This window comes from Theropithecus gelada, chromosome 9, assembly GCF_003255815.1.
Source record: "Theropithecus gelada isolate Dixy chromosome 9, Tgel_1.0, whole genome shotgun sequence".
Classification (NCBI taxonomy): Eukaryota; Metazoa; Chordata; class Mammalia; order Primates; family Cercopithecidae; genus Theropithecus; species Theropithecus gelada.
The window spans coordinates 94,389,241-94,416,822 of record NC_037677.1 but is presented as its reverse complement, the minus strand read 5'-3'; the positions used below and the strand labels follow the sequence as shown (position 1 = coordinate 94,416,822).

Genomic DNA, 27,582 nt, shown 5'->3' with positions numbered 1-27,582 from the left:
TGAGTTCAACAAATACGGATTGAGCACCTACAATGTGCCAAATATTTGGCTAGGCTCTAGGCACACAATGGTAAGTGAAAGTAATATTTGTTGAGCCCCTACAATGTGCCTAGTACTGAGCTAGGCTCTAGGCGTATGGTGGTAAGTGAAAGTAATATTCGTCGAGCACCTATTATGTGCCAGGTACTGAGCTAGGCTCTAGGTATGTAATGGTAAGTGAAGGTAACGTGGTTGCCACCCCTACACTGCCTTCCCTCCAGCCAGATAGAGGAGCCAAGTGCATGGGATAGAAGTGGGACACCAAAGGGCTTTCTAAAAAGTCGAACTGAATTCTCAGGTTGCTATAACGGAAAGCAAGCTCTCTGCATTCATTCATTTACATATTCATTCAGCAAGCATTTATTGAGAATATCCTGTATGACAAGCACTAGGTTCCTCCCATGAGGAATGTGATAGGGACCCTCTAATGAGGTGGACAAATCCCCTGCCCCCAAGATGCTTGTGTTGCAAGAGATACAAGGCTGAAAGATACAGAGGACAGGTGGATAGTGAACCCACTCAACGTTACCTACTCCCCACCGCCAAAAAAAAAACACAGAGCCTCCTCATTGAGCTAGCAGTACAGGCTTTTTGAGCAGGTGCCTCAAATTCAATGTATCTACTGGTCTGTGCTATACCAGGCACAGATTTGTGGGTGCAAAGCCACCCCCAAGCTACCCAGGCTCAGCATTCCCGTTCCCCTCTTTCTTCTAATCCCTTTCTCTGAGACCCGTGGGAGCCCAAACCGTTCCGTCCCCTCCTGTGCAGATAAGTCTGTCATTTTCTTGTCCCTTAGCCCCACCCGGGCTCCTGACATCTTTGTTGGCTTATGCTACACTTTAATTTGTAACAAAAATAGCAGATGCCTTTAGGGGCAGTCAAGTAATGAAATGGACCCGGAAGGGATTATGCAAATGGAGGAGCTGGTGCCCCACCTGCCTGCACCAGGCAGCCGCAACTCACTCCAGCAGGAAGGTGGGCCAGTGCTGCCACAACTCCCCATTTTTCAAGAGAAACCAAATAATAAGAATAATACCATTTTTATTCTGCTCAGGAACTCCCTCTTCACAGGCATGTACGCCTTAAAATGACAATAATAGCTTACATTTAGTGGGCTCGACATGTCTGGGTTGAATCTAAAGTCTTTACAATAATCAACTCATCTAACCCTCACAATAATCTCAAGAGGAAGGTGCTGTAATTATCCCAGGTTTACAGATAAGCTAAATGGTTTGTGCAGAGTCACACAGCCCAGACAGACGAAGGCAGGATTGGATCCCAGGAGTCTGGCTGTCTGCTGGCACTCTCAACTACCACTCCCTTCTTCATTTGGGATGGTGAATTGGTTTAAGCAAAAGCCACAGTCACTCATGCTGCCCAGGATCAAGAGCAGGATTAGGAAGGGGAAAATGGAGCCCCTGGAGGCCCAGTGATCTGAAACAGTCCTCCCCACAGTCACGTTCAAGTCTACAAGAAGAGGTGGCAGTGCTCGCTCATGTCAAGAGTACCCTCACCAGGCGGGCTCGGCCAGCCTTCGCTGAGGCAGAATGGTAAACCATCCACCAGGCCTCTTCAAGCATCTACATGGTTGCCAACCCTACTCTGGGAAGGTGCCATTCTGAGGGCCAGGAGTTTGATTATGTGTCACTCTGGCTGCTATGGCCCCCTCCCAGGGTCTGGGCATCACACCCAGACCAGTGCCACTGGACCTCAGCCCATGCAGGAACTCCGCTCCAGACTCCAAGAGCCCCATGGAGACAGGAAGATGAGCGCTTCATTTTTGCAGGGAGCCAGCAAAGTTCTTCCAACAGATTCCAGGCTGATACCTCCACTCAGACTTCCAGCCCAGAAGGCAAACCGAGCCCCTCCCTGCCTCCCTGTCCCCAGGGCCAGCCTTCTCTGAGGCCAGAATCCCAGCCGCAGGGGCCAGGAACCTGCCAGGGGTTGCTGTTGTGTCTCCGTAGCAACAGGCACATCCTGGAAGGAAGGAAAAGAACATGGGCTGGTTAACGCCACAGATGATGCCAACCCTCCCACGGTGACTTGTCCTCTAAGGAACTACTATTGACAGTGAAGTGGTCAAAAAATAGGCCACCAGAGGGAAAATGAGACACAAGAGAGAAGAAAAACATCCTCCAGGAAAGCAGCTAACATTTATGCAATGCCTGCCATATGCCAAGAACTTTACATCCGTGTCTCCATGAATCCTCACACCCATCCCAGAATATAAATGTTATTAGTCTATTTTATTACCCAAGAAACTGAGGCTCAGAAACAGTAAATTATGCAAAGTCATATAGCTAGCTAAAGTGGCAAGAGCTGTAATTCAAACTCTTGACTAGCTCCAAAGCCTGGGTTCTTAAGCCTTATGCTGTGCAATCTCTAGGTAACTGACACTGAGGAAGTTATTTAACCAGTTGTTCATGTGATGTACAGCGACCGAACACTTACTGTGTGCTGGGTGTTGTTCTAGTGGCTTGGGATATATATCTGTGAACAACACTGACAAAGGTCCCTGCCCTAGCAAGATGTGGCAGGCACTAAACAATACCCAGAATAAGGAAAGTCTGTAGCATGTTGGAGCATGATACGTGCTATGGAGGGCTGGAGAAGAGTAACATCAAGGCCATCTGGGAGGGCCAGGATGGAGGCGGAATGCCATTTTTAATAGCGGGGTGAGGGCGGGGCTCCCTGAGAAAGAGGCATTGAGCAAAGACTTAAAGTAGGTAAAGTGTCATTGAACCTCAGTTTTCCCATCTGCAAGATGGGGATAATACCTCATAAAGTTATTATATTAGACTTGACATGGTTCCTGGCACATAGAAAGCCCCCAACAAATTAGAGATATAATTATTATTAAGTGGCCATGTTCAGGATGGAGCCCCGGGCCCATTCAGTGCCAAAGCTCCTGTGCACCCTGCTGCCACCCGGGACACCTGTGATGGGAGAGATGGGGAGGATGGGACCACCTCCGGAGAACTGACAGATTCACCAGAAAAAGATAGCAAATGACCATAAGGGACAGAGCCAGCCTTCCAGGGGCCTGGGCTGTGCTGTGTTCAGCTGAATTCTGATGCGGTGCCATTCCCAGAGAGAATAGTCATAAAACAAGGTGAACTGAGCTGGGCAGGCATGGCATGAACTGGGCCACACAGAGCGGAGGTCACCAGGAGCTAGTGAGCTGGCCTGGGAATTTGGCACTCATCAATCACAGAATCCTAGAGCTTTAAATCCAGGAACAGCTGAGAAGTCATCTAGTCCCATCCTCTCCTTTTCAGACGTGGAAACCAAGGCCCAAAAAGAAGCTGTGACTTTCCCAAGGCATCAGCTTTGGATGATGTCTGGTCCCTTTCCCTGCCTGGGCTGCCGGCTGCTCCTCAAAAGAGCTCAGCACCAGGCTGCTGCCAGCACCCTTCTCCAGAGAGCTCCAAGTGTTCCAGAAGCCCAAGTATATGAACAAGTTCAAGAATAAGAGAGGCAGGGCTTGTCCTTCCTGCTCTGCTGACATGGAAACTGAGTCAGGATACGTGCCCATCAAGTAACAGAAGAACCACACTTAGACCTTAGAACTCAGCTGGGATTAAATACAGACCTGAATGGAGGTCCCGAATGCAGAGACGAGCCTGCTCAGCTGTGAGGAGGAAGGCAGGGTCAGGAGAAGGGTGCGGCAGATGGAGAATCTGTATCACCCGTTCCCAGAATATCCCGCCCAGAACCTCATGCCCTCTGCCTGTCTGCCAGCAGGAAAGCAGTCTGGGGCCAGAATAATTCCGCTAAAGGTAGCTGGTTCTCGTTCTTCATGGCCAGCCCCAGAGCAGCCAGGAAGGATCTCATCCCCTAGAGTCATTAAAGCACCCTCCCCACAAATCTAAGGATTAACTTCCCTCCCTCCACCCCAGACCTGGCTGTAGAGCCCCTGGAATAGGAGAAAAGCACATCCTCGTTCCGCAACTGCTTGTGGGTGCCATGGCAGAAGGACAAGTTTAGGCCAAAGGAAGGAAAGTGAGCCAGACATACACCCTCTCTGCAGTTCCGTTCCCCAGACTCAAGGTTGAGAGCCCTCGAAGGCTGACACAGAGGAAAGAGAGGGAGAAGGAAGCCTGGGGCTGCCCTCGGGGCACCCGGTCATTGGAAAGTCTCAGCGCCTCTTCCCACTGCAGAAGGTGCCTCGCATGTGCCAAAATGCCATGTTTTTTCTTAGAGCGGTGCACAAATCCTATGGCCCTCCCCTCTCCCTTTCACCTGTCCTTAAAATTTTCCCTTCACACTGAAACTCTGGGATCAAATGGGCTTGAAGGCCAGACCCTCCACCCAGGCATTCGGAAGTGGCCTTAAGAAGTTTTTCCATCTCTGAGCCTCAGTTTTTTCATCCACAAAATGGAGGCAGTGATAAAATCCTCATAGAGTTGTTGTGAGGCTTCATCGAGCCTATAAGGTACTTGCTGCAGTGCCTGACTGATGAAATGCAGATATTGTCATAAAATCTGTACCAGGACCTTTAACCTCCTGGCTTCACTTCCAGCAATGCCTGACTTTACAACAATCCATAAGCCATTAGCTGGGGCAATATTAGGCCTATAAGGATTCTTCCCAACAAGACACATCCATCACTCAGAGTTACAAATGTGGAGTTCATGTGGGGACCGGGATAACACAGCATCTTCCCTTTGAAGAGCTCCAGCCCTATATTAGGTCTGCACTGGGGAGCCCAGGGGCGATCGGTACCCATCCATTCACCTGCCTCTCCAGGGTCTGCGAGCATCCATCTCAAGCCAGGCAGGCCTCTCACTCATCTCTCATCTATCCGTCATCTGTCTACACCCATCTTCTCTGTATCCATCCACTTAGCCAGCCAGCCAGCCATCCAGCCAGCGATTCACTCACAGTAATTCACTCTCTAGGGCCTGAGGCCCAGATCTCTCAGGTAAAGCATTCAGCACCAGAAGGATTTCCCCACCTCGAAATGGTGTTTGGGGAGTGTCAGGCAGGGCTGACTGGGGTGGGACACACGCTTCCTCCCCTCCTCTCCCAGGATAGGTAGAGGTCATGAGCAGAGTCACAATGTCACAGCCAGGGCAACATCACTGAGAGTTGCTGCCCAGCTCAGGGGGTGGCCTGGGGTCACTCATCCACCTTTTAACTGAGTTATAAGGTGACCACTTGCAGGTGAATTGTATCCTTCAGTGACCACTGCCTGTCTGCATGGTTCTGAGCTGCTTCTCAGTGGCACATTGCCCCACGGGTCTGCAGATGACACATCTGTATATGCTCGCCTCTTCCTGCCAGCCTGAGATGGGCAGAATCTTCCATTCACCTGGCCAGGGCCAGGCCCTGTGACAAGCACTTAGGACAGGAGAGGTGAGAGTGAGGGTGGGGGAGTGAGTAAGACAGGCTCCCTGCCCTTGAGGAGTGTACTGATTAATTGCGGGCAGCAGGGAGAAGGACCCTCGCCATCTCTGAGGTCTTGTAAGCTGTGTGTAAGCTTGTGTGTAACATTTCCCCCGTCTTGGGGACTCACTCAGCACTGTTCTCACGTGGTAGCTGGTTCCCAATCACTTTTCCATTACAGAAATCAATAACTTGAATTACTCTAAAATAACTAGTACCTTCATGCCCCTGCAAAGCTAATTTTTCTGGGGATGCATTTGCCCACGAGTTTCTCTCTGGTCTGGAATCTGTCTTCTATCTTTATGAGTCAATCCAGGTAGAACAGAGTCTCTCATCTCCCACATCTCACTCTTGTGGCAGAGTGAGAGTGGGATTTGGAGTCAGAGACTTAGGTTCAAGTCTTTGCTCTGACACTTACTAGCCCTTGTCAAGCTACCTAACCACCTAGAACGTCAGTTTCCTCATCTGTAAAATAAGATTTCAACACCCCAGTGTTCGAGAATTAAATGGAATAATAATGTACATGAATGTTCCTGGCATTTATTAGGGAGTTAGTGAACCCTTGGATAAGTCTCTGTTTAGTCTATGCCAGAATCTGAAGCCTGCTATAAATTATATCATGAGGCCATCGTATAATGAGACCCTAGTATCACTTCTGCAATAACAATAATATCTTACATTGGAGAAACAGATGATTATTTATAAATATATGTATTCTCATAATGACAAAGCTGAGACTCAGGAAAGTCAAGTGAATTGCTGGAGGTGGGAAGGGGGGTGGCTGGCACAGCCCTCTGACTCCCTTCACACCTTCCCACTTATTTCCATTGTCCCTGATTCAAGACCCAACGCAGCTCCAGGATCTTGCACACAAAGTTCTGCTGTCCGGCAGATGCTGAAATGACAGGCCCTTTGAATATCCTCTTGGAGGAAGAACTGTGAGCTTGGTGCAGGCTGCCCTTGGCACTGCCAGGAGAATAAATCCTCCTAGAAGTCTCCCGAGAAGGGTCATGTGGAAACCCCCAAAGGCTGGGCTCTGAAAGGAAAGAAAGAAATCGACATTACCAAGCACCTCTTTCATGCCAAGCACATTCACGGCCAGTTTCTCACTGACTCCTCAAAACCAATTGTTCTTAACCTTTTTAGGGGGCTGCATACCCTTTTGAAAATCTGCTGAAAGCTGTAGATTCTCTCTTCAGATAACGGCACATAATATGCACATGAATGCAGTCGGGTCAAGGTTAAGAACTCCTGGTGTGAACCTGGGCTGTTTTCAGATTTTCTTAGGCATCAGGGACCTTCCCTTTTGGAGGCCCCACCCTCCACAGAGCAGTGGGGTCTTACATTTTCTCACACACACACACACACACACACACGTAACATAGAGTTGCAGTTGTCTGTTTGGCATATGTGTTACATTTCCAGATATTTAACAAAATATTAATTTCAAGTCTGTCCTTTCTTTTCCTATTTTGTAGCCAATAGGCTTTTTTGGGTGAATTTTATTGAAATACATCACTGGTACAGACAAATAACGCAGCTCCTAAGTGTACAGCTCAGTGAATTCTCATGAAGTGAGCACCCCTGTGTAACTGGCACTCTGGTCAAGAAACAGAACATCCTGAGCTTCCAGATGCCCCCCAGGTCCCCATCCATTTGGTACCCCCCACCCAGGGTAATCTTGATCCTGACTCCCAATCAAAGGCTAGTTTGGCCTGTCTTTGAGTTTCCTATAAGGGCAGTCACACGGTACATACTCATTTTTGTGTCTGACTGCTTCTGTGGAACCACAAACTTCTTATCCAGGTCTCAGGCATTTTCAGAGGTGTATTAAAGGCTTATAGGCTATAGGTACTGTCAAAACCAGGGATTGTCAGCCTTACCTTCACGTTAGAATCACCAGGGAAACTCTTTAGAATCCTGACACCCAAGCTGTCCCCCAAAATAATTAAATCAGAATCTCTGAGGATAGGATCAGGCATTGGTCATTTTTCATGCTCCCGGGTGACACCCATTGCCACCAAGGTTGAACACCTCGAGTCTAAACAACTCTGGAGGTATTAGTCTCCCTATTTTACAACTGGGGAAACTGAGGCTCCAAGAGTCTTCATGTATTAATGTCATGAAGCCAGAGCTCAAATTCAGATCTGATGTGGAGTGGTGTTTGTCTTGCCTTATATCTGGGTGAATAGTAAAGCCCAAACCCGGTGGTGATGCCTCCTGTCTGGTCCCCCGTCATTGTGAGTCCTTCTAGAGGTGTGGAGAGGGATGTGGAGTTTCCCAGGCTACTGGTGCCGTGAAGACAGCCTAGGGGCTGGCCCTAGGGAGAAAGTTGCTGGACTCCACCTTTGCCCTGCACCTCTGGAAGCCACAGAAAAGTCTCTGCGAGTGGCAGTGGCTGCCAGCTGGGCAGCCATGGGGGACGTGTCACAACAGCCATAGTTCTTTCTGCCTCCACCTTTGGTTCCCCGAGTGCAGTGCACAATTCTGCCACTCAGTGGCACCTCGAGCTTCTGTAAACCCTGTGGTTTCACACACAGCCCGCCTGCGGCCAAAGGAAGGAAGCCAGACAGCAGGGTGCTGGCGCAGGGAGAGGAGCGTGTGCAGCAGGAGCTTCCTGGGGCATGCCTGGGTGGCTGGGGCCTCACTTGGGACCTGGGGGACAGTTTAGCTGAGGCTGGAGCTGCTCCTGGGTCTTGACAGGGCCTGTCCCTGGCAAGGTGGGTGCAGGGACACGGCTACAGCCAGACCGCAGAAAGGCCACTGCCTGTAACTAAGCCGGCAGAGAGAGACCACACCTCCCCAGGCCCGCAGTGAGTCGGGTCCCCCACTACCCTTCACCGGGCTGCCTCTGGGTCCCGCATGCCTGCGAGCACAGGCCATGCACACGCCCATGATGCCCTGGAAGTGGAGGTGCCAGCCCTGGGTCAAAGCCCAGGCATAGCTCCAAGTCCTTCCCTGGGAATCTGCCTGATCCTAATCCCAGGATGGCTGAGGCCCTCAAGCTGCTAAAGGGTCTCTGAGGCTGGGTCTGTCTTCTGCCCTGCAGTTTGGAGTCAGATTGCCTAGATTCGAAGCCAAGATCTGCAACTTCCCAGTTACTTAACTTCCATGAGCCTCAGTTTCCCCATATGTAAAATGGGAAATAAGAATCCATGCCATGGAGGGTTGCTGTGAGGATGGAATGACTAATTATATAGAGAGTCTTAGCCTAGTGCCAGGCACACAGGAAGTGCTAAATAAACATCAGCTACTATTATTATGATGATTACCATTTGAAAATGGAAGGGTCGAATGCCTGACAGTCAGATAAGCACCTGGATTTGGTTTTACCCGTTTAGTAAATCCTCACCCCTTCCCAGGGCCTCCTCTCTCGAAGAGCTGAGCTTGGGTTCAAATCTGGCCTCGGGGTAGAGCAAACTTCCTAGCCCAAAACAGAATGAACCCGCCCTCATGTGAGAGAACACCCTCACTTGTGGCAACCCACACACGGCCCAGGTACCAGCAGAGGGAGTGAGTCTAGGCTGCGCACAGCTCAGGCAAGCACCAAGCTGCCCTAAGGGGAGTAAGAACAAACATGAGACCCACCCAGAGGGGACTGCCCAGCTCCCACCCAAGAGGCTGGAGCCATTGTCCCCACAGTCTGATGAGCTCCTCTCCAGGAACAGACCTGAGTGTGTGACCCCAGTCTCCCTGCAGCCTCGGGCAGCTTCCCATCTGGGTGCCATCCCTGTGGTATCAGAGTGGGCACTGAGTCAGGAGACCTGGGTTCCAAGCTTGGACCCTGTCATCAGCAACCAGCTGTGTGGCCTGGGGCAAGTCACCCACCCTCTCTGGACCTCTGTGACAGGATTCAAGTGATCTTTAAATCCCCTCCCAGCTCTAACTTATGGTTATAGCAAAGTATCTGGCACATAGTAGGTGCTCAATAAATTATAAAATTCAAGACACAACTCCGCTAGGTTCCAACATCCAGCTACTTTCTCCACACCTGATCTTAGCCAAAAGGCCAAGAAGTGATCATCTAGCTACTTTCTCATCTTCAGTACTGAGTGACCTGTGTGATCCAGCTCCCAGCAGGACCCAACCCAGGGGAAGAGCTCAAGAAATGAGCATTTATTGGTATCATTGATTACTTTTGGCCTGGCTTTCAGTCCAACCTGTTCCCCCACCCAAGGCTACAGGTGCCCCAAAGATTCCAGATTAGAGGCGCTGAAGTGTCTGCCTCCCCAGTAGACTATAAGCTCCAAAAAGACAGGGTTCATCCTGCTCCCCATGTTGGGTCCGGTTCAGGCAGCCGAGTATCCCCTCATGTGGTCCTGGGGCATAGAACAGACCCTCCATTGTCATGGGGCAGAGAAAGCATCACAGAGCCTCATGCTGGGCAAGTTCTTTTATTGGAAAAAGAAAAAATAAAAGGACATGGCACTGCCTGTGCCCAGCCCTCCCATGGGAGATGCACAGGTCGGACACAATGCCCAGCCCCACAGGGGCCCAGGGTGGGCATAGGCTGTGGCCAGGGGCTGCAGTGGAGCCCACTGAACTGCAGCTCTCCAGGGGGATCCTTGGACCAGGACTCACGTGGGCCCAGGACTTCCTGAGGCTGCACAGACTAGGCGGACTCTCTGCTCTCTGGGTAGGCCTTTGTTTCCCACATGCTGCTCCCATGTCTGGTAGAAAAGCAGGCCTCTCTTTGGTTCCAGAGAGCTACCTGCAGTGGCTGGTCTTGCACATCCACTTTTAGCACCTCCCGCCAACTGAGGCAGGCAGCCCCCTTCATTTCATCTTCGGGATACCAGCCCCAGGGGCTGCTCCCATCCCACCTGCTCCCCAGGCATCACTGGCTGGACATCTCCTTTCCTTGCAAGGAGGGAGTTTGCCTTTCCCCTGCAGGCTGCTGGCACCTTTGAAGGTCCACGGAAACCTCACCTACCAAGCCTTAAAGAGCCCCAGCCCCTGGGCAGGCTGAACACACAGTGTCTGTAGCCCCATTGTCTTGTCATGGGGAGCTGAGAGGGGGCACCAAAGGCCACCAAGGTTTGGCTCTTCTCTCCTAGAACCCCAGCTTCTCTTCCACTAGAATGTATGCATTAGAGTACGTTCCCTGGTAGCCCTAGGGGAGGGGCAAGGGGCTTTTGGACATTTATTTACAGGGGGCCAGGCTGGACCCACGCAGGGAAGAAGTCACGGACCCTCAGGTAGTGAAGACAGCAGGATGCAGAGAAGCAGTCATTGACCTAGCAGCCAAGGGGAACACACAAACACATTCACACACACATGCACTCACCTGCATACACACACACACTCATACACATGAACAATCATACATACATGCTTTTGCACATGTGCTCATGTACATGTATGCACTCACACTCATATAAAGACACACTTGTGCACGCATGTGTGCTCATGTACTCATACACACACAGGTGTGCTTACAAATGCACCCACATTCATACTTTTGTGCACTGGGGCACACACAGGCGCTCACACACAGGCATGCTAACACACGCATACTCACACATTTATGCACACTGCACTTACACACATGTGCACTCACACATACATTCACATGTGCATACATACAGGTTCTAATCTCAGGAAACTGGCTCCAGTTCAGGAGGTTCGGGCCCGGTATGGCTATGTCTCTCCGCAAAGTTTCTCCAGACTCCCATATTACCTCCCAGAGCCCCAGGATGTGTGCCCCTCAACCAGCACCTGGCAGCCTGCAAAGTCTCAAAGTTGGATGCTTCTGGCAAGGCCGTGCTGGCCTCCAGCTCTGGCTGCAGGACAGGAAAGCCATAGGTCTAGAAGAGGTCAGGAGTGGGCTGAACAGCTCCCAACCACGGCACTTGTCTCCCCACACCTTCAATTCGGTGGAGGCAGGATCATAGACAGGCCGGGGCCCTGCAGGGGCATGAGAAGGAGCAGATACTGGGAGACAGCCACAGGACACAGGGCCCAAGAGAGAGAGTCCTGGTGGACATGGGTTTGGGGATGAGGGGTCATGCAGTGTGGGAGTCCTCTATGTGGCAGACCTGGGCCCCTCTCGTGGGGTTGGGAGAGGGGCTGTGGAAGAGAGGGGCCGCCTAGGTTGTGTTCTCCCCACCCCAGCCTTCCTAGGAAGATCTGTCTCTGTGTGGCCCAGACCAGCCCCATCAGGAAGGGAAAGCCCCCAGGTCAGGAAATGGACTGATCCAGCTGGGGGTGAGGGATAGGGGTCATAGGTTGATGGCCCACAGGAAATATGAGGCCCGTCACCCTCCCTCCCACCCCGGGCAGCAGGGTGGGCCCAGAGAATGACTCAGAAGCGGGTGCTCTGGTAGCGCAGCCGCCGCAGGTCTGCGAGGCCCTCACTCCGGCCATACACCTCCCTACAGGGACTCTCGGCCAGTCACCGGGCCCCCGCCCCACCACCCCCACCGCTGCTGCTGCCACTGCCACTGCTGCTGCCGCTGCTGGAGCTGCCACTGCTGCACCGGTCCTCGTAGATGGAGATCTCAATCTGGGGTCGGCGGTTAAGGAGAACTGCGAGCCCAGCTGCTGAGCAGGGGTCAGACATGAACCAGTGGATGGAGTCCGGCAAAGGAGTGGGAAAGTGGGCTTGTGCTGCTGCCTAGACGGTAGGGATGTAGAGGCCTGGGAGCTAGACCCTCCCCAAGCCCATCCATGCACATTACTTAGCTAACAGTTAGGGAGACTTGTGAGGCCAAGCCCTATGCTGGGCACACAGCCGTGATCACAGCAGACAGGGTGGCTGCCCTGATGGAGCTTACATTCCAGTGGGTCTAATGACCATATCTTAGGACACAGATGTGCCCAGGAAGGTGGTGTTACTGCACAGGAAGTATGAGGACTTTGGTGTCCCGAGTTTAAATCCTGACTCAGGCACTCACAAAGCTATGTGACCTTACACCAGTCACTTGTTAGTCATCCATTATCGCATCTGCAAAATGGGGATTAAAATAGAATCTAGGGGTTAGTCGGGGGGCGGAGCTTGCAGTGAGCCGAGATCGCGCCACTGCACTCCAGCCTGGGAGACACAGTGAGACTCCGTCTCAAAAAAAAAAAAAAAAAAAAAAAAGAATCTAGGGGTTAGTGTGGAGATTAGATGAAATGTATGTAAGGCACTTAGCACAAAACCTGGCACATAGCAAAGGCTCAATAAAAACAAGTGCCTCTCACTGGGCTTTGTCAACACGTGATTCTGGGTGTTTGTGGTTTTTTGACTCTGTTTCTCCTCAGTTTTCCAGTAAACTTTATTTTTTAGCAATTCTACTCGTGTTGTTGCTGCCTGGGGGGAGGGATGTGTGCACACCCAGATCACACTATTCCAAGTGGAGGTGGAGTCAGCAGAACCACGCCCCACCCCCTGTCCAGCCTCTCACCAGGACTGAGAACTTGGGGGAGTCACCTCATCCTAGACCTCACGTCTCTCATCTGCGAAAGGAGGACAATGAGACCTGCCACGGGAAATTCCATGAGGACCGCATGAGACCGAGGACCTGTAAATGAATGTGGTGATTTGCATATTCCTGGAGGGGTCTTTGCAGTTAAGGGTGAGCCTGGGCGCAATTCCTGGCTCCCACATTCACCAGCTGCACGACTCTGAGCAGGTTGCTGGGAATAATCAGAGCAACCCACCTGGTAAGATTGTTATGAGAAGTACATGAATTCATATTTTCAAAGCACTTCACATGATAGCTGGCATATTCTAAGCACTGATTACATGCAGCCCAACAAGTGCAAACCCTGAAACTCACAAAGCCTCCAATAACTTATGGTGGCGGAGGAGGGCTGAGGACCACTGATGTGGGGAATCCTGGGAAAACCTGAGTGGAGGCCCCTAAGGTGGCCCCGTTTCCTGGCAGCCTCACCGGGATCTCTACCGGTTGGCAGTCCTGTGCCCTCACACAGAACAGCCCGGAAGGATACAACCCTCATCCCACGCTCCACGGGGTCTGTGAGTAGGAGGCCTCGAGGCGCAAAGATCTTCTCATTCTGCTCCTGGATGTAGCGGGAAATCTTCTTGAGAACCTGCAAAAAGAGGAGCCAGACAAGGATGAGCATGCCGCAGGGCAGCCCTGAGGGAGCGGACGCACAGTGGGGCGGGAGGGGCCACCTTCTCGTAGTGGGTCTCCATGCAGAGGAAGATGAAGTAGGCCGTGGCGCAGGCCAGGCAGCCCTCAAGATAGGAGCTGCCCCCAATCTTCTCAGCCTCTGCATAAAAGCCGTTGAGGGTCTTCACAGTCTCTTCAAAGAGCTGCCGCTCGATCTGGAGGGAGAGGGGGACAGAGCCAGGCTGTGGTTAGCCTCACTGGAGTGCGCACAGTCACAGGTGGGGCGGGGGGTGACAATGGTGGGGCCATGTAGATGGGGGAGATGACACTGGCACACAGGTAAGACCAAAGAGGCTGCACGCAGAGCAGAAAGAGCACTGGCCTGGGAGTCAGGTGACTGGGGGGCCAGTCCAGACATGGCCATCAACTAACGGGCTGCGTGACCTTGAACTTACAGCTTAACCATCTAGGCCTCAGTTTCCTCATCTATAAAATGGGAATAAGAATGGCTGCTTGTCCTCCCTTGGAAACAGGAAACTCCCATGATATCCTAGATGTTTTCTGCAGAAGATCAGAACAACTTTTCTAGTGACTTTGACATGTCCCATCTTGCTGGTTGTGAGAGAGCTCAGGACTAAATTCATAGGGGCTCTCCATGTTTGGATGGGATGCATGAGACTGCTTCAGTGAGACCAGGAAGGGGCATTTCTAGCTCAGAGGTCACCCACAACACCACAGCCCTGTGTGTTTGGACACCTGAGAAGCTGTCCTGCCCGTATCCATAACAGGAATAGCTAATATGTATTAAGTACTTTCTATGTGCCAGGAAATGCACTCTTTCATTTAACCCTCATAACAATTCTGTCAGAAAAGTACTACTGTCATCCCCATTTTACAGGTGAGGACTGCTCTGTGGGCCTAAGACCACACAGACCACGAACTGCTCTGTGGTTCCAGCTGCCACCGTCTCTGGCCCCTTCACCGGCCTCCCTGCCCCTGCTCCTGCCCTAACTTCCTGTTAAAGTCAGATTATGTCACAGCTGTGATCAAGAGCTCCCACAATCTTCCCATCTCTCTGCAAGTAAAATCCAAGAAGTCCTTACAATGCCCACTAGGCCCTCCATGGCCTGACCCTGCTACCCCTGGGCCTATCTCCTCTCCTCCTCACTCAGTACACCTGCTTCTTGAAATTGCCTCAGGCCCTTTGTGTCTGTCTCCTCAGCTGCCACACTTTCCCCCGCAGGCTGCCATGACACCCTCAACACCCACGGGTCTCACCTTATTCAACAGCCTCCCCCTGTGCCCAGGATCATTCACCTCTCCCCAGCACACCCAAACCGCCTAACATCCTCCCCTTATTCTTCTAGTATTTGTTATCTCCTGAGCGAGGTATATTTACAGTTGGCCCTGGAACAACATGGGTCTGAACTGTGTGGGTCCGTGTATATGTGAATTTTCTTCTGCCTCTGCCACCCCTGGGACAGCAAGATCAACCTGTCCTCTTCCTCCTCTTCCTCAGCCTACCCAATATGAAGATGACGAGGATGAAGACCTTTTTGATGATCCACTTCCAGTTAATAAGTAGTCAATATATTTTCTTCTCCTTATGATTTCCTTAACATTTTTTCTCTAGCTTACTTTATTGTAAGAATATAGCATATAATATACATAACATGCAAAATGTGTGTTAATAAACTGTTTGTGTTATCAGAAGGCTCCCAGTCAACAGTAGGCTACTAGTAGTTAAGTTTGTAGAAAGCCAAAGGTTATATCCAGATTTTTGACTGTGCAGGGGATGGGCACCCCTAATCCCGTGTTGTGCAAGGGTCAACTGTATTTGCTTGCTTTTTAATTTTCTACACCATCTAATAAAAATAAATGCCATGAGTTTACTCCTGTATCTCTAGAGCCTAATACATACTCAATAAATATTTAGTGAATGCTAAGTGCTCAATAAATACGTAGTGACTGCTAAGAGAACTTGTCCAAGGTTACAGCTCTGACCCCAGTCTGTGCTTTTCACTGTGTAACACCAGACATCCGGGAAGGTCACATTCCAAACTCAGGTGTCAAAGTGTCAACATTGTAGCCCTATTTTTCACATTCTTTACAGTACCTTCTTCCCCACACATGCAGCAGGACCAGAACTGCTGATCACACAGTTTAGGGACCTCCCTGCCTCTCTAGGACAAAAGTTTTGTCCAAGAATAGTTAGAAGCTTAGGATTTCCCCCTACACAGACCTGGGGAGAACTCAGAGAGAAAATCCTATGAAAATCCTGCCCATCTAGTCCATGCCACAAGCCCTGCTGCTCCACCCTGCGGGTCACCCCGCTTTACAGGACAAGCATGCCAAGATGAGAAAGAGACCCACATTCTCTCCAAAAGCTGGCTCGGGGTCCTATCAGTACAGACCATCCTTGCCCCCACTTCCCAAACCCATTCAGATCTGCTGGGCTGCTGAATGAAAGGTCGGGATCTGCCTTCTGGCTTCCGCAATCCCAGGCCCACTCTAGGGCAGCCTAGGATGAGAGCTGTGGACACTCCTGGACCAGAAGCAAAACTCAGCAGCTGATGCCTCACAGCAGTCTGAGGTCCATGAGTCACCCAACTAACTGAGTCTAGAGGCAGAGGCTGTGGGCAGAGCCCTTGGCTGACTGCCTTTTATGCCACCCAGCAGACTGTGGGATGGTGCATCCGGCTCTCCCTTTTGCCCGAGGCAGGGAGAAGGGAAAAGCAGTCTGCAGATCTTCCTTTAAGTCTCTAAGCTTTTCCTGCAAGACTGTGATCACAAAGGCATCCAGTTTGATCTGTACTCATGAAAGATGCAATTGTGTCAGCAAGAAAATAAGAGTCCTGTGAAAAAGCAGAGAGGCAGGGCACTTAAGCCCGTCTGGTACTTACTAACTCCCATAAGTCACTTCTTTCTGGCCCTCAGTTTCCTCTGCTAAATGAGAGGGATGGACTAATGTGGAGCTTCTCAAAATTTCATGCATATCTGAATAACCCAAGGAATAGATTAAAACCCAGATTCGGATTCAGTGATCCAGGGAGGGACCCAAGATTCTGCATTTCTATCAAGCTCCCAGGTAATGTTGATATTGCTGATCCACAGGCCACAGTTTTAGTAACAAAGGCTTCACGGTTCTCAGCTCCAGCTGCACACTTAAATTATCTGAGCAGTCTTTAAACCCTATGATGCCCAAGTCCCCCCGCCAGGAGATTCTGAGTCAATGGTCTGGGAAGAGGGAGAATAGGTCAGAGCAGCAAAGATCACCACTGCCCTGCCCTACCCAAGCTGACGCCCTGCAAGTTTCCTTTATCAAATTCGCAGGTGCCTCTAACGTGCAGCTGAGGATGAGAAGCAGCACTGTTTCTGAAGACCAGCTGAACAAGACCAGCAATTCTCCCAGTGTAATCTATGAACCACTTGATTCTGAGTCACCTGGGAATTCCTCATTAAAAATTAAGATTTAAGAACTGGCATTTGGTCTGGGCATGGTGGCTCACACCTGCAATCCCAGCATTTTGGAAGGCCGAGGAGGGCGGATCACTTGAGCCCAGGAGTTTGAGACAAGCCTGGGCAACATGGCAAAATCCCGTCTCTACTAAAAATACAATTAGCCAGGTGTGGTGGCACGAACCTGTAACCCCAGCTACCTGGGAGGCCGAGGCAGGAAGATCACCTTAGCTGGGAGACAGAGGCTGCAGGGAGCTGCACTCCATCCTGGATTTCCATCAAGGGGGAAAAAAAAAAGACCAGGTGTTTGATAGCACAACGGGGTGACTATAATCAATAATAATTTAATTGTACATTTTAAAATAACTAAAACAGTATAATTGGATTGTTTGTAACACATAAGATGAATGTCTGAAGTAATGGATACCCCATTTACCCTGATGTGATTATTACACATGGCATGCCTGTATCAAAATATCTCATGTACCCCACAAATATATACACCTGCTAGGTACCCACAAAAGTATAAATAAATAAATAAATATTAAAGTTTAAATAATCATGATTAAAATTCATTTTAAAATTAGGATTTAAAACTATTCGGATTCCAGAGCCCCACCCCTAGAGGGTCTAATGTAGTTGGTTTGGGCTGCAGTCTGAGCATCGGGATTTTTTAAGCTCCCCAGGAACGTCTAATGTACAGCCAAGGTTAAGAACAGCTGCTAATAAATGGAGACTCCTGAGCCACAGTCCAACAGCTGAATCAGCACCACTGGACAACACCTGCATCATCCAGTAGGACTCAGGAATTTCCATTTGTTTAACAAGCTCTCTACATCATTCTTAGGCAACTGAAACTTGAGAGCTGCCAGACCAGAAAATTCCTGAGATCCCTTCAGCTCTAACTTTCTATGAGGAGACAGTAAGACAATATTAAGAATCATCCTTTTGATTTTTTAAAACTCATCCTTTTGAAGTGGCCGAACAGGTTATGTGTCCTATGGTATTATGTGTCATATGATCCTGGAAAAAAATACATTCCAATAAGAACCTCAGTTCCATCACAGCCCTGGGTTCCAAGTGTAGAAAAAGGCATCCTTACCCGGCTGTCCAGCTCTGGGGGGAATTTGGTCTGGAACTGACAGATGGTCCCATCGCTGTAGTCTCTCTGGATAAAGACCTTGGTGGCCAGTGAGGCGCTTCGCCGGAGCTCCTGCAGATTGTGGACCTGAGGAGACGTGCGGGCCGCAGGTGCTCAGAGTGATCATCCATCTCAGCATATCCCAAACGCAGGGGTTTCCCAGAATGCAGGTCTTCCAGCACTAACACCAGGAAAGTTCCCAGCATGCAGAGACAAGCTGGGCACACTACAGGTGCTCCAGGAGGCCAAGGGAGGCAGGGTCTACCCAAGAAGCTGCCCTGAGCTATCCAAGAAAGATATTTTAAAAGCCTAAAGCAAGGCTGGGTGCAGTGGCTCAAGCCTGTAATCCCAGCACTTTGGGAGGCTGAGGTGGGAGGATTGCTGGAGCCTAGGAGTTAAAGGCTGCAGTAAGCTGTGATTGCACCACTGCACTCCAGCCTGGGTGACAGAGCAAGACCGCAACTCTAAGAAAATTTTTAACAAGCCTAAAGCAGGGCCAAAGTTGAGCCAAAATGAGAAGTTCTGGAACCAACATATTTTAACAAAAGGAACAAGACCTCCTGGTGGCCGATCCAGTCCTCTCTTTCTCTCTCTCTCTCTCTCTCTCTGTCTCTCTCTCTCTCTCTTTCTCTTATTTTCTCTTATTCTCTCTCTCTCTCTCTCTCTCTCGCGCACACATACACGCACACACACACAGCTGAACCTTTCATATTTTCATTCATTCACCAAGTACCAAGCGTTCACTTGTGAGACCCTGTGCCTGGGGAACCCAGCACTGAACAAGACCGATGCTCCAATCCTGCCAAGTGGAATTCACAACAGAGTTGGGGGCAGGTAGCATGTGGGACAGAGGAATACCTGATGCACCCCTGAACTCAGAGACTGGGGTCCAGGCCGAGTTTTGTGGCCCCGGCCAGAGAGCACCCCGGATGCTTTTCACATCCAGCACTTCTCACCACAGGAAACAAAGGGCCCATGAACAGTGTGGGCCCTTCCCCAAACTTCCCCAGAGAATAGTGTGGATGAAGTGGACTGAGGCCAGAAATGGAAGAAATAGCCTTCCCTGGCAGGAAGGAGAGGGGAGATTTCTGTCCCTTGTGCACATCTGTGGACTTGACATTGACACAGACTCCAGTGTTTGAGGGGAATGGGCTCAATTCCACAGAACACGGCCACTTTTTCCACTTCTCCAGCCTCAGTCACCCACATTCAAGACAAGAATCCCACTGGTTGAAATATGACCAACATTGAGACCACGTGGAGACCAAGCCCCAAAGGCAGAGTGAACAACAGCCAGTTCATCCCACGTAATTAAGCTGGATCCATTCAGTCACTCGCCTCTCATTTATTGAGTCTCTCCTAGTGCCAAGCTCTGGGGGTGCTGAGCAAAAGAGTCTGTGAGCTCCAGGGAGGAAGACAAGTAAATATATAATGAATTAGACAGTGACAAATGCCACAGAGAAGTAACATCTTACCCAGAAATGCTCACTCAGAAAAGGCCTCCTGAAGCCTGTGTTGAGTCATAAAGGAAGGCCAGGGGTTACTAGTAGTAGGGGGCAGGCAGGGAGTGTGGAGAGGGAGGAAAAGGCAACCCAGGAAAAAAGAGAAGATTGTGCAAAGTGACAAAGACAGAGCACATGGTCTACTAGAGGCAGATTTCAGCAAGACTGGAGGTACTTTGCAGATTAGATAGGAAACAGTGGGAGATGAGACTGTAGAGGAGGCAAGAATCAGATCACAAGGAGCAGGAAAGGTTCCTGCTGAAGGGGAGGATTTAAGATGAAAGATACTTAAACTTGCTTAAACACTGGGGAAAAACTTTGTTAAAGATCAGTTGGTTGTAGATATGTTGCTTTATTTCTGGGTTCTGTGTTCTGTTCCCTTGGTCTATACGTCTATTTTTGTACCAGTAACCCAGACAAAACCTGCTGTTTTGGCTATATAGCCTCGTAGTATAATTTGACATCAGGCAATGAGATGCCTCTGGATTTGTTCTTTGCATAGGATGGCTTTGGCTATTCAGGTTCTCTTTTGGTTCCACATAAACTTTAGCATTGTTTTTTCTTTTTTTTAGCATTGTTTTTTCCAATCCTGTGAAAAATGATGTTGCTAAATTTGATAGGGATTGTGTTAAATCTGTAGATTGCTTCGGGCTGCATGGTCATTTTAACGATGTTGATTCTTCCAATCCTTGAGCATGGGATGTCTTTCCATATGTTTGTGTTATCTACGATTTCTTTCATCAGTGTTTTGTAGTTCTCCTCATAGAGATCTTTCATTTCCTTGGTTAAGTGTGTGTGTGTGTGTGTGTGTGTGTGTGTATGTGTATGTGTGTGTGCGTGTGTGTGTGGCTATTGTAAATGGGATGGGGAAAGGACTCCCTATTCAAAGAATGGTGCTGGGAAAACCGGCTGACCATGTGCAGAAGAATAAACTGGACCCCTATTTCTCACCATATACAAAAATTAATTAAAGATGGATTAAAGACTGAAATTTAAGACCTGAAAATGTAAAAATTCTAGTGGAAAATCTAGGAAAAACTCTTCTGGATATTGGCATAGGCAAATAATGTATGATGAAGTCCCCAAAAGCAAATGAAATAAAAACAAAAACAGACAAATGCGACTTAATTAAATTAAAAACTTCTGCACAGCAAAAGAAATAACCAACAAAGTACACAGACAACCTACAGAAAGGGAGAAGATATTTGCAAATTATGCCTTTGACAAAAGACTAATATCCAGATTCTATGAGGAACTCAAACAATTCAACAAGAAAAAAAAAACCCATTAAAAACTGGGCAAAGGACATAAACAGACATTTCTGAAAAGAATAAATACTGCCAATAAACGCATGAAAATGATCAACACAAATAAGCATCAGAGAAATGCAAATTAAAACCACAATGAGATATCATGCTACACCAATCAGAATGGCTACTATTAAAAAACAACAACAGATGCTGGCATAGATGCAGAGAACAGGGAACACTTATACACTGTTGGTGGAAATGTAAATTAGTTCGACCTCTATGGAAAACAGTATGAAGATTTCTTAAATAACTATAAAGAGAACTACCATTCAACCCAGCAATCCCACTACAGGGCATCCTCCCAAAGGAAAATAAATCACTATGTTAAAAAGACACCTATACTCGTATGTTCATCACAGCACTATTCACAATAGCAAAGTCATAGAACCAACTTCAGAGTGATGATCAACACTTGACTGGATAAAGAAAATGTGGTATATATACACCATGGAATACTACACAGCCATGCAAAATAATAAAGTTATATCTTTTGCAGAAACATGAATGGAGCTGGAGGCCATTATCCTCAGTGAACTAACTTAGAAACAGAAAATCAAATGCCACAAAACACACCTTCTCACTTATAAGTCTAAGCTAAACAATGGGTATACATTGATATAAAGATGAAAATAATAGACACTGGGGATTCCAAAAGAGGGGAGGAGGTGAGGGTTAAAAAATTACCCATCAGGTACAATGTTCACTATTTGGATGATGGGTACACTAGAAGCCCAATCATCACCAATATGCAGTGTACTCATGAAACAAACATGCACATATACTCCCTGAATCTAAAATAAAATAAAATTTAAAAACAAACAAAAATCTTGGGAAATAATAAATACCTAGGAAAGGTTATCAATAAAGTAGAAGGAGCAGTTAATTGGTAGATCAAGGTCCTGAAAAGGTGGGAATCCAAAAACACTATGTGTGACTTTCCTAAATCCAGGTGAACCTTGCTCTATGTACAAAATGTACATAATCTCAAAGTATTATGACCGAATTAAATAATGTCTAAGCCCTCCTCTAGGCTTATATTCATTGATTCCTCTAATCAAGGTTTTCTTTAAGGAAATCCCCTTGATATCTACTAGGAACCTATGAAAACTTGGAGAAATAAAGAATTCTTTGGTAATATAAATAAGTTAATTGTTAATGTGTCTGCTCTGGTTAAGGTTTTATAATGTATTTTCAAGAGTAAAGAACAGGGCTATGGCCTTCTTCTGCCCCTGTAAAACCAACTTACAAAAGTCAGTCAATCTGTGGACTCCCCTACCCCTAGAAGACTCATTCTAGCAGTTTTGTGGGAAGAGGACAAGACTGGGGTGAGGGGCCAGTTGGAGGGATGATTCTCTTTCTAATAGTCCATGGGAAAAACTAAAGAGTGGTGAGAAAAGCGGTGGTGAGAATGGAAAGAAAGGAGAGAAACCATTCTGACATGGACTCAGCTTCCTCTCCTCTGACCCATATAAAACCTGCTGTTTTCGTTATTATAACCTTGTAGTATAATTTGAAGTCAGGCAATGTGATGCCTCTAGATTTGTTCTTTGCATAGGATTGCTTTGGCTATTCAGGCTCTCTTTTGGTTCCATATGAACTTTAGCATTGTTTTTCTCTTTTTTAGCATTGTTTTTTCTAATACTGTGAAAAATGATGTTGCTAATTTGATAGGGATTTTGTTAAATCTGTGCCTGAATGCACACATGTGTACACACATATATGTGTGCTGTCCTGAAGGCATGTGTCTCTAGCGACTGGCTAGCTATTGACCAAAGCCATTTCTTCTTGCTCCTAGGCACACAGCTATATTAATTCCCAGCCTCCCATGCAGTTAGGTGGGTCCCTATGACTGAATAGAATGTGAGAGGAAGTGACGAATGCCATGTGTAGGCTTGACTCATAAAGATGTACCACTCCTCCCTGCTTTTTCCCCTTTCATGGAGGCTGGTGGAGCCCTCTGTTGAAGATAGTGACGCTACAAGTTGGGGAGAGCCTGGGTCCCTGAATCACTGCCAGAAAGATCAATACCTATTGATCAGGAACACTTACCTGGAACTTCACTGAGCAGGATACAAACTTCTATTGTATTAAGCTATTAATACATTAAGATTTGGGGGTGCTACCTTACATAATAAATTCCCATTTCCTCTTGGCTTTGATCCACGGGTTCTCAAGTAGACAGAGAAAGATAGGTCAACACCCTTTTCAGTACCAACAATATCCTGAGCCTTAGACTACTATCCAGGCTCTGGGTGACCAGAGATCTGCTTCTCTCCCTGGAGAGTGTTTGTGAAGAAGCAACTCTTGAGGAGTTGCTAAAGGATATCAGACACATTTTATATGGCAGAGCCTTAGTCTCCCAGACCTACATAGAGTACATATATTGCAGACCCATCTGAAGTTGGTGAAGAGCAGGATTTAAGGCAAGGCAGGGTCTCCTGGTTTTCTCCATTCATGGTGGCTTGAGTGTGAAGTGCCAGGAAGCCCTGGTGGAAAGATGGCCCACTGACCTGGGAGCAGGAGACTTGACCCTGGGCCACATGGCCCTGGGAAAGTCTTCCCTTCTCTGGACCTCAATTTCTTCAGCTGGAAACTAAGAAACTGGAACTACATCATTGCTCAAGCCCCTTTCAGCTCTGACATTTTAGAGATTTTATCAGGGATTATGAATGCAAATGTTTACAGGGGCTGAGCAATAAGTGGGCCAGGTGGGGCCTGGGGGGCTAATTAGAAAACTGGTACCCCATCTCCAGGAGGCAGATGACTATTGCCACACGGGAATGTATACCCAGGTTGCCAGCACTTCTGGTGTCTCAAAAGAAGCCACAAATCTAGATCTTCTTAACAACAAATATCCTGATTTTTGTATGTTTCTAATACATTTTTTAAATGTATAAGCACTCAACAGACTAAATAAGGCACACCCATGGACCAGACTCATTTCTAGAGCTGCTAGTTTAGGACCTCCAAATAAAGAATCTCATGGCTGGGGCCCCTTGGGCAAGAGCTAAGCCAGGCTCCAGGCCTCTGGCCAGCTACTAAGCTTTCAGCAAGCTGGTGGGGCTTTCAGCAGAGATCCATGATGCTCTGAAATCCTACCAGAGGATCTCAAAATATGTGCACACCTCTCTCTGAGGCTGCGGTTTCTGAGTCTCCCCTGGGCATCTCCCAGGAGGTTCTTAACTGACCCAGAGACCTGAGCCTCTCTCCACTTCTCACCTTCCTCAACCCTGCCCCTCTCTCCCATTGCCACCCCTGGCCCACTGGCAGCAGAGTGAAGACAGGGCCAAGAGGCATTTCATAAGGAAGAAAATCAGTGGTAAGACCCATGGGACCAATTTTCAAACTTCAGTGTGAGAAGGAGGGGGAGGCTTCCTGGAGAGTGGGTACCACAGGTCACATATTTGGCTCCTGTTCACCTGACAGTCAACCAGCTGGGGTACAGTGGAACAAGCTCTGGAATGCAAATGAGCTCCTTGTCCAGTCTGCCCAAATCCAACAGGAGTGCCCCCCTGGCCCCATCTTCACCCTCATTAAAAACCATCTCATTCCCTAGGATGCATGTGAGGCATCAAGAATCAGGAGGTTCCGCTGATGCCAGCACTCTGCTTCCTGGCTGGGGTGTGAAGGAGGAGTGAGGATTGTGAGTCACAGACAGCCAGGTCAAGCCTAAGGATAAAACACCAGCCACAAGGCCTCCCTTCTTCTCAGCCTGTACCAGTGCTCAAGCCTGACCCAATGTCTACTAGTCATTAATTCCAAGCCTCAAAGATCAAACCTCCAAATACCCTGCTTGAATAATGCTACTTGGATGCATTTTAAAATCTCTTAGAGGCCAAACCCTACCACTTGGAGAAGCCCCTCCCAGCCAGGCACTTCCCAGTTGTCCTTGGTCACCTGGACTATTTCCCAGGGCAGACCCTGCTCCCAGTGACACACATTTGCAGAGGTTTGCTGCTCAGAAAATGGGCTCATTGCAGCTTTCCAAATGAGGTCAGTGTATCGCTCAGGAGGCTCCATCCCTCCTCTGAGTTCCTCACAGACACCTCTCCCCTAATGCTAACTCCTAAACAGAAATTAGGGAACAGAAAAGACCCAGTTTCCACCCATGAATCTCTTCCCTCTCCCTCACCCCTCCCTCTCTGTCCCGATCCCCACCCCTTTCCTCTCCCTCTCTCCTCTCAATACAGCTTCTCCTAAAGCTGAGGACTTCCTATTGAGAATACTAAGAGAATAATCATGGGAACTGAAAGCAATGTTTTCTCTCTCCCAACAAGTTTGTCCTGGTAATCTCAACTCAATTCTAATAGTAAAAACAGCCTCAGGAGAATGACTCACCCCATAACCCAGAATACGTGCATGTCCTGTACCCTGGCAGAGCTAAGGCTTCCTGCCTCAGTTCTGCCATCAGAGTCCACCCAAGGCCAAATTGTGAAGTGAGGAATGTTTGTCCTCAACTCCCCATCACTTCTGGACTTTCCTTTGCCCCTCTGTCCCTCTGCCCTCAAACCAACCCAGCCAGGCCAAGCAGGGGGCCTGAGTCGCCACACTCCAGCCCGTCATGACTTCCTTTTCTCTCCATCAAAGCTTCACATCAAGACCTGGAGGGCCCTCCTCTCTATCAGGTGACACAATAGGCTAATTGGATGCAGGAAAGAAAAAAAAAAAGCACTGGCCAAAGAAGCAGAAGACTCAAGTTCTTATCCCATCCTTGCCACCTTTTAGCCATATTTTCCTGAATAAGTCTCAGCACTTCAGTTGCATCATCTGTAAAATGGGATAATGATGCTTCTTTGGCTCCTTCACAGGGACCAGGCAAGCTTCTGAACCTTAGTTGTCTCATCTGTTAATTGGGCATAATAATACCATCCTTACCCACTTCACAGGGCTGCTCTGAGGCTTGAAAGAGATCATGCATGCGATAGTGCTTTGTACACAGGAAAGTGCAATATTCTCAGAGGCGTTATGAGCAGAGCCCCTCCCAGGGGAGAGTTATGCATGTCTCACAGCAGCCTCCTGGAAACGCCGCCTCAACCTAGAGATGTGGCCTGCTGGTTGGAATCTGTGGACCATGGCAGACCTGTGAGGGAGATATCCTGGGACAGATGGGCCTGTTGGAATCTGTCAGATCACATCGCAGAGGCAGCTGCCTTCTCTGCCCACACTGCTGGCCCAGCCATGCCCATGTAGCTGAAGTTCCCCTTTTCCATCCAACACAGCTCTGCTGCAGTCTGGCAGCCCTATCTGGAAGATAACCAGCTCCTTGGTTTCTCCCTTTATTATTCCTGCCCTCTTCTGTGTCTTTGGTGCTTTGTGAGTACTCTGGGTTCCTTTATTCTAGAAACCAAGCTCCCAGGGTCTGCCCAGGGCTTGCCCCCACACCTAGTCCTGAGAGGCAAGCTCTCCTCCTAGGTAACCTTGTGCCTTGTCAGAACGCCAAGCAATGCCAAGCAATGACACCTTGTTCTGTGGTGGAAACTTGAGTGGAATAACAACAGCCACACTTAGTATTAATGTCACACTGCTCACTAGGATGCCCAGAAGCACTGCATTGAATCATTCAAAGGCCTCTGCGCTCCCCCAGCTCATGCCAGCTGGATTGGAAATGGGGAGACACCACAAAGGAAGTCAACATCAGAACTGGGGAGACCCTGATGTCCTGAGTTTCACTCCAAAAATTCAAAGGCAAAAACTTTCAGCTCTACTGCTGACATGCTGTGTGGAGTAGCAAATCAGTCCTCTCATTTCTCATCCATCACCTTTACTACATATAAAGTGGGAACATAAACAGCCCAATCTCTGTCCTGAAATGAGGGGGGAGAAGGGCAATTCCTAGGGGTAGAGGGGGAAATCCCTGACCTCAAGCATTACACCAGGATTCTGCCCTTAGCTAACAGGCCCCTTGGTTCAGACTTCAAGTGCTTGAAGGTGACACATCTATCACTGCACCCTGAAGAAGGCAGAACCTCCCATCAGATGGAGGGGAAATTTGGACACCCTGGGGGAAAAAAAAAAAGAAAAAGAAAAAAACCTCGAATGGGGTAAAAACTCAAGAAGGGTGATATGCAAAACTGGGGACCAACCGTTTGGGTTCTCAGCCTGAGGATGTCTTTGTCCCCTCCCTCCCGCAAAGGAAATGCGGATATAGAGGTAAGTCTGTCATCCCTTAGCCAAGCTTTAGGGTTCAGAAGCTGACTGCATAGCAACGGCGGCCAGCCGCCTTCCCTCCCCTCACACACGCGCACACACGCGTCTCCAACCCTCTAGGAAAGCGGTTTCAGGACTTGTGAAGTCCAGGGAAGGGGAAAGCCCAGCCTGGGGCCCTGAAGCAACCCTGGCACTAATGCCAACAAGTGTCGCGGACAGCTTAGGGGCTCAGGTGAGGCGAGGGGAAGATTGACACGCAAGGGGGAGATGAGCCCTCACTAAGCCCCTACCTCCTCCCTCCAGACCTGACCCGGGGAATCACCCATCCCACCCCCAACTCCCGCCTCCCCCTTCTGCCCAGCCCGCCCCTAGGGCATTTGGTCCTGCGGCAATCAGGCACTGCCTGCGAGTCGGGCGCTCGCCCCTACCTCAGTGGCCATGATCAGGGGGCGTTCGGAGGCTGTCGCGAGGCCTGGCGAGGGGGGCTGTCCGCGGTGCTGACCCCGGGAGCAGGTGGGCGGCGGCGGCGAGCTGGG

The 27,582-nt window shown here is 49.0% G+C and overlaps 1 protein-coding gene and 1 pseudogene across 1 annotated transcript; both read right to left on the bottom strand.

Annotated features, from left to right (window-relative positions):
- Positions 1–5,947: 5,947 nt before the first annotated feature.
- On the bottom strand, positions 5,948–27,547 carry GOLGA7B (golgin A7 family member B). Its single transcript, XM_025397506.1, has 5 exons — positions 27,475–27,547; positions 18,049–18,174; positions 13,550–13,702; positions 13,363–13,464; positions 5,948–11,932 (listed from the first exon to the last, which is right to left on the bottom strand). The coding sequence occupies exons 1-5, from the start codon at positions 27,484–27,486 to the stop codon at positions 11,822–11,824; spliced, it is 504 nt and encodes a 167-aa protein (XP_025253291.1). The 5' UTR covers positions 27,487–27,547; the 3' UTR covers positions 5,948–11,821.
- Positions 7,535–8,310, bottom strand: LOC112631931 (annotated as a pseudogene).
- Positions 27,548–27,582: the final 35 nt, after the last annotated feature.

Excerpts from the sequence above, each read along its gene's own strand:
- GOLGA7B (XM_025397506.1), bottom strand. Across the intron at positions 13,465-13,549 it reads TGGAGACCCACTACGAGAAG|GTTCTCAAGAAGATTTCCCG; the intron begins GTGGCCCCTCCC and ends CTCTTTTTGCAG. Across the intron at positions 11,933-13,362 it reads TGGAGCGTGGGATGAGGGTT|ATTGAGATCTCCATCTACGA; the intron begins GTATCCTTCCGG and ends CGCCGACCCCAG.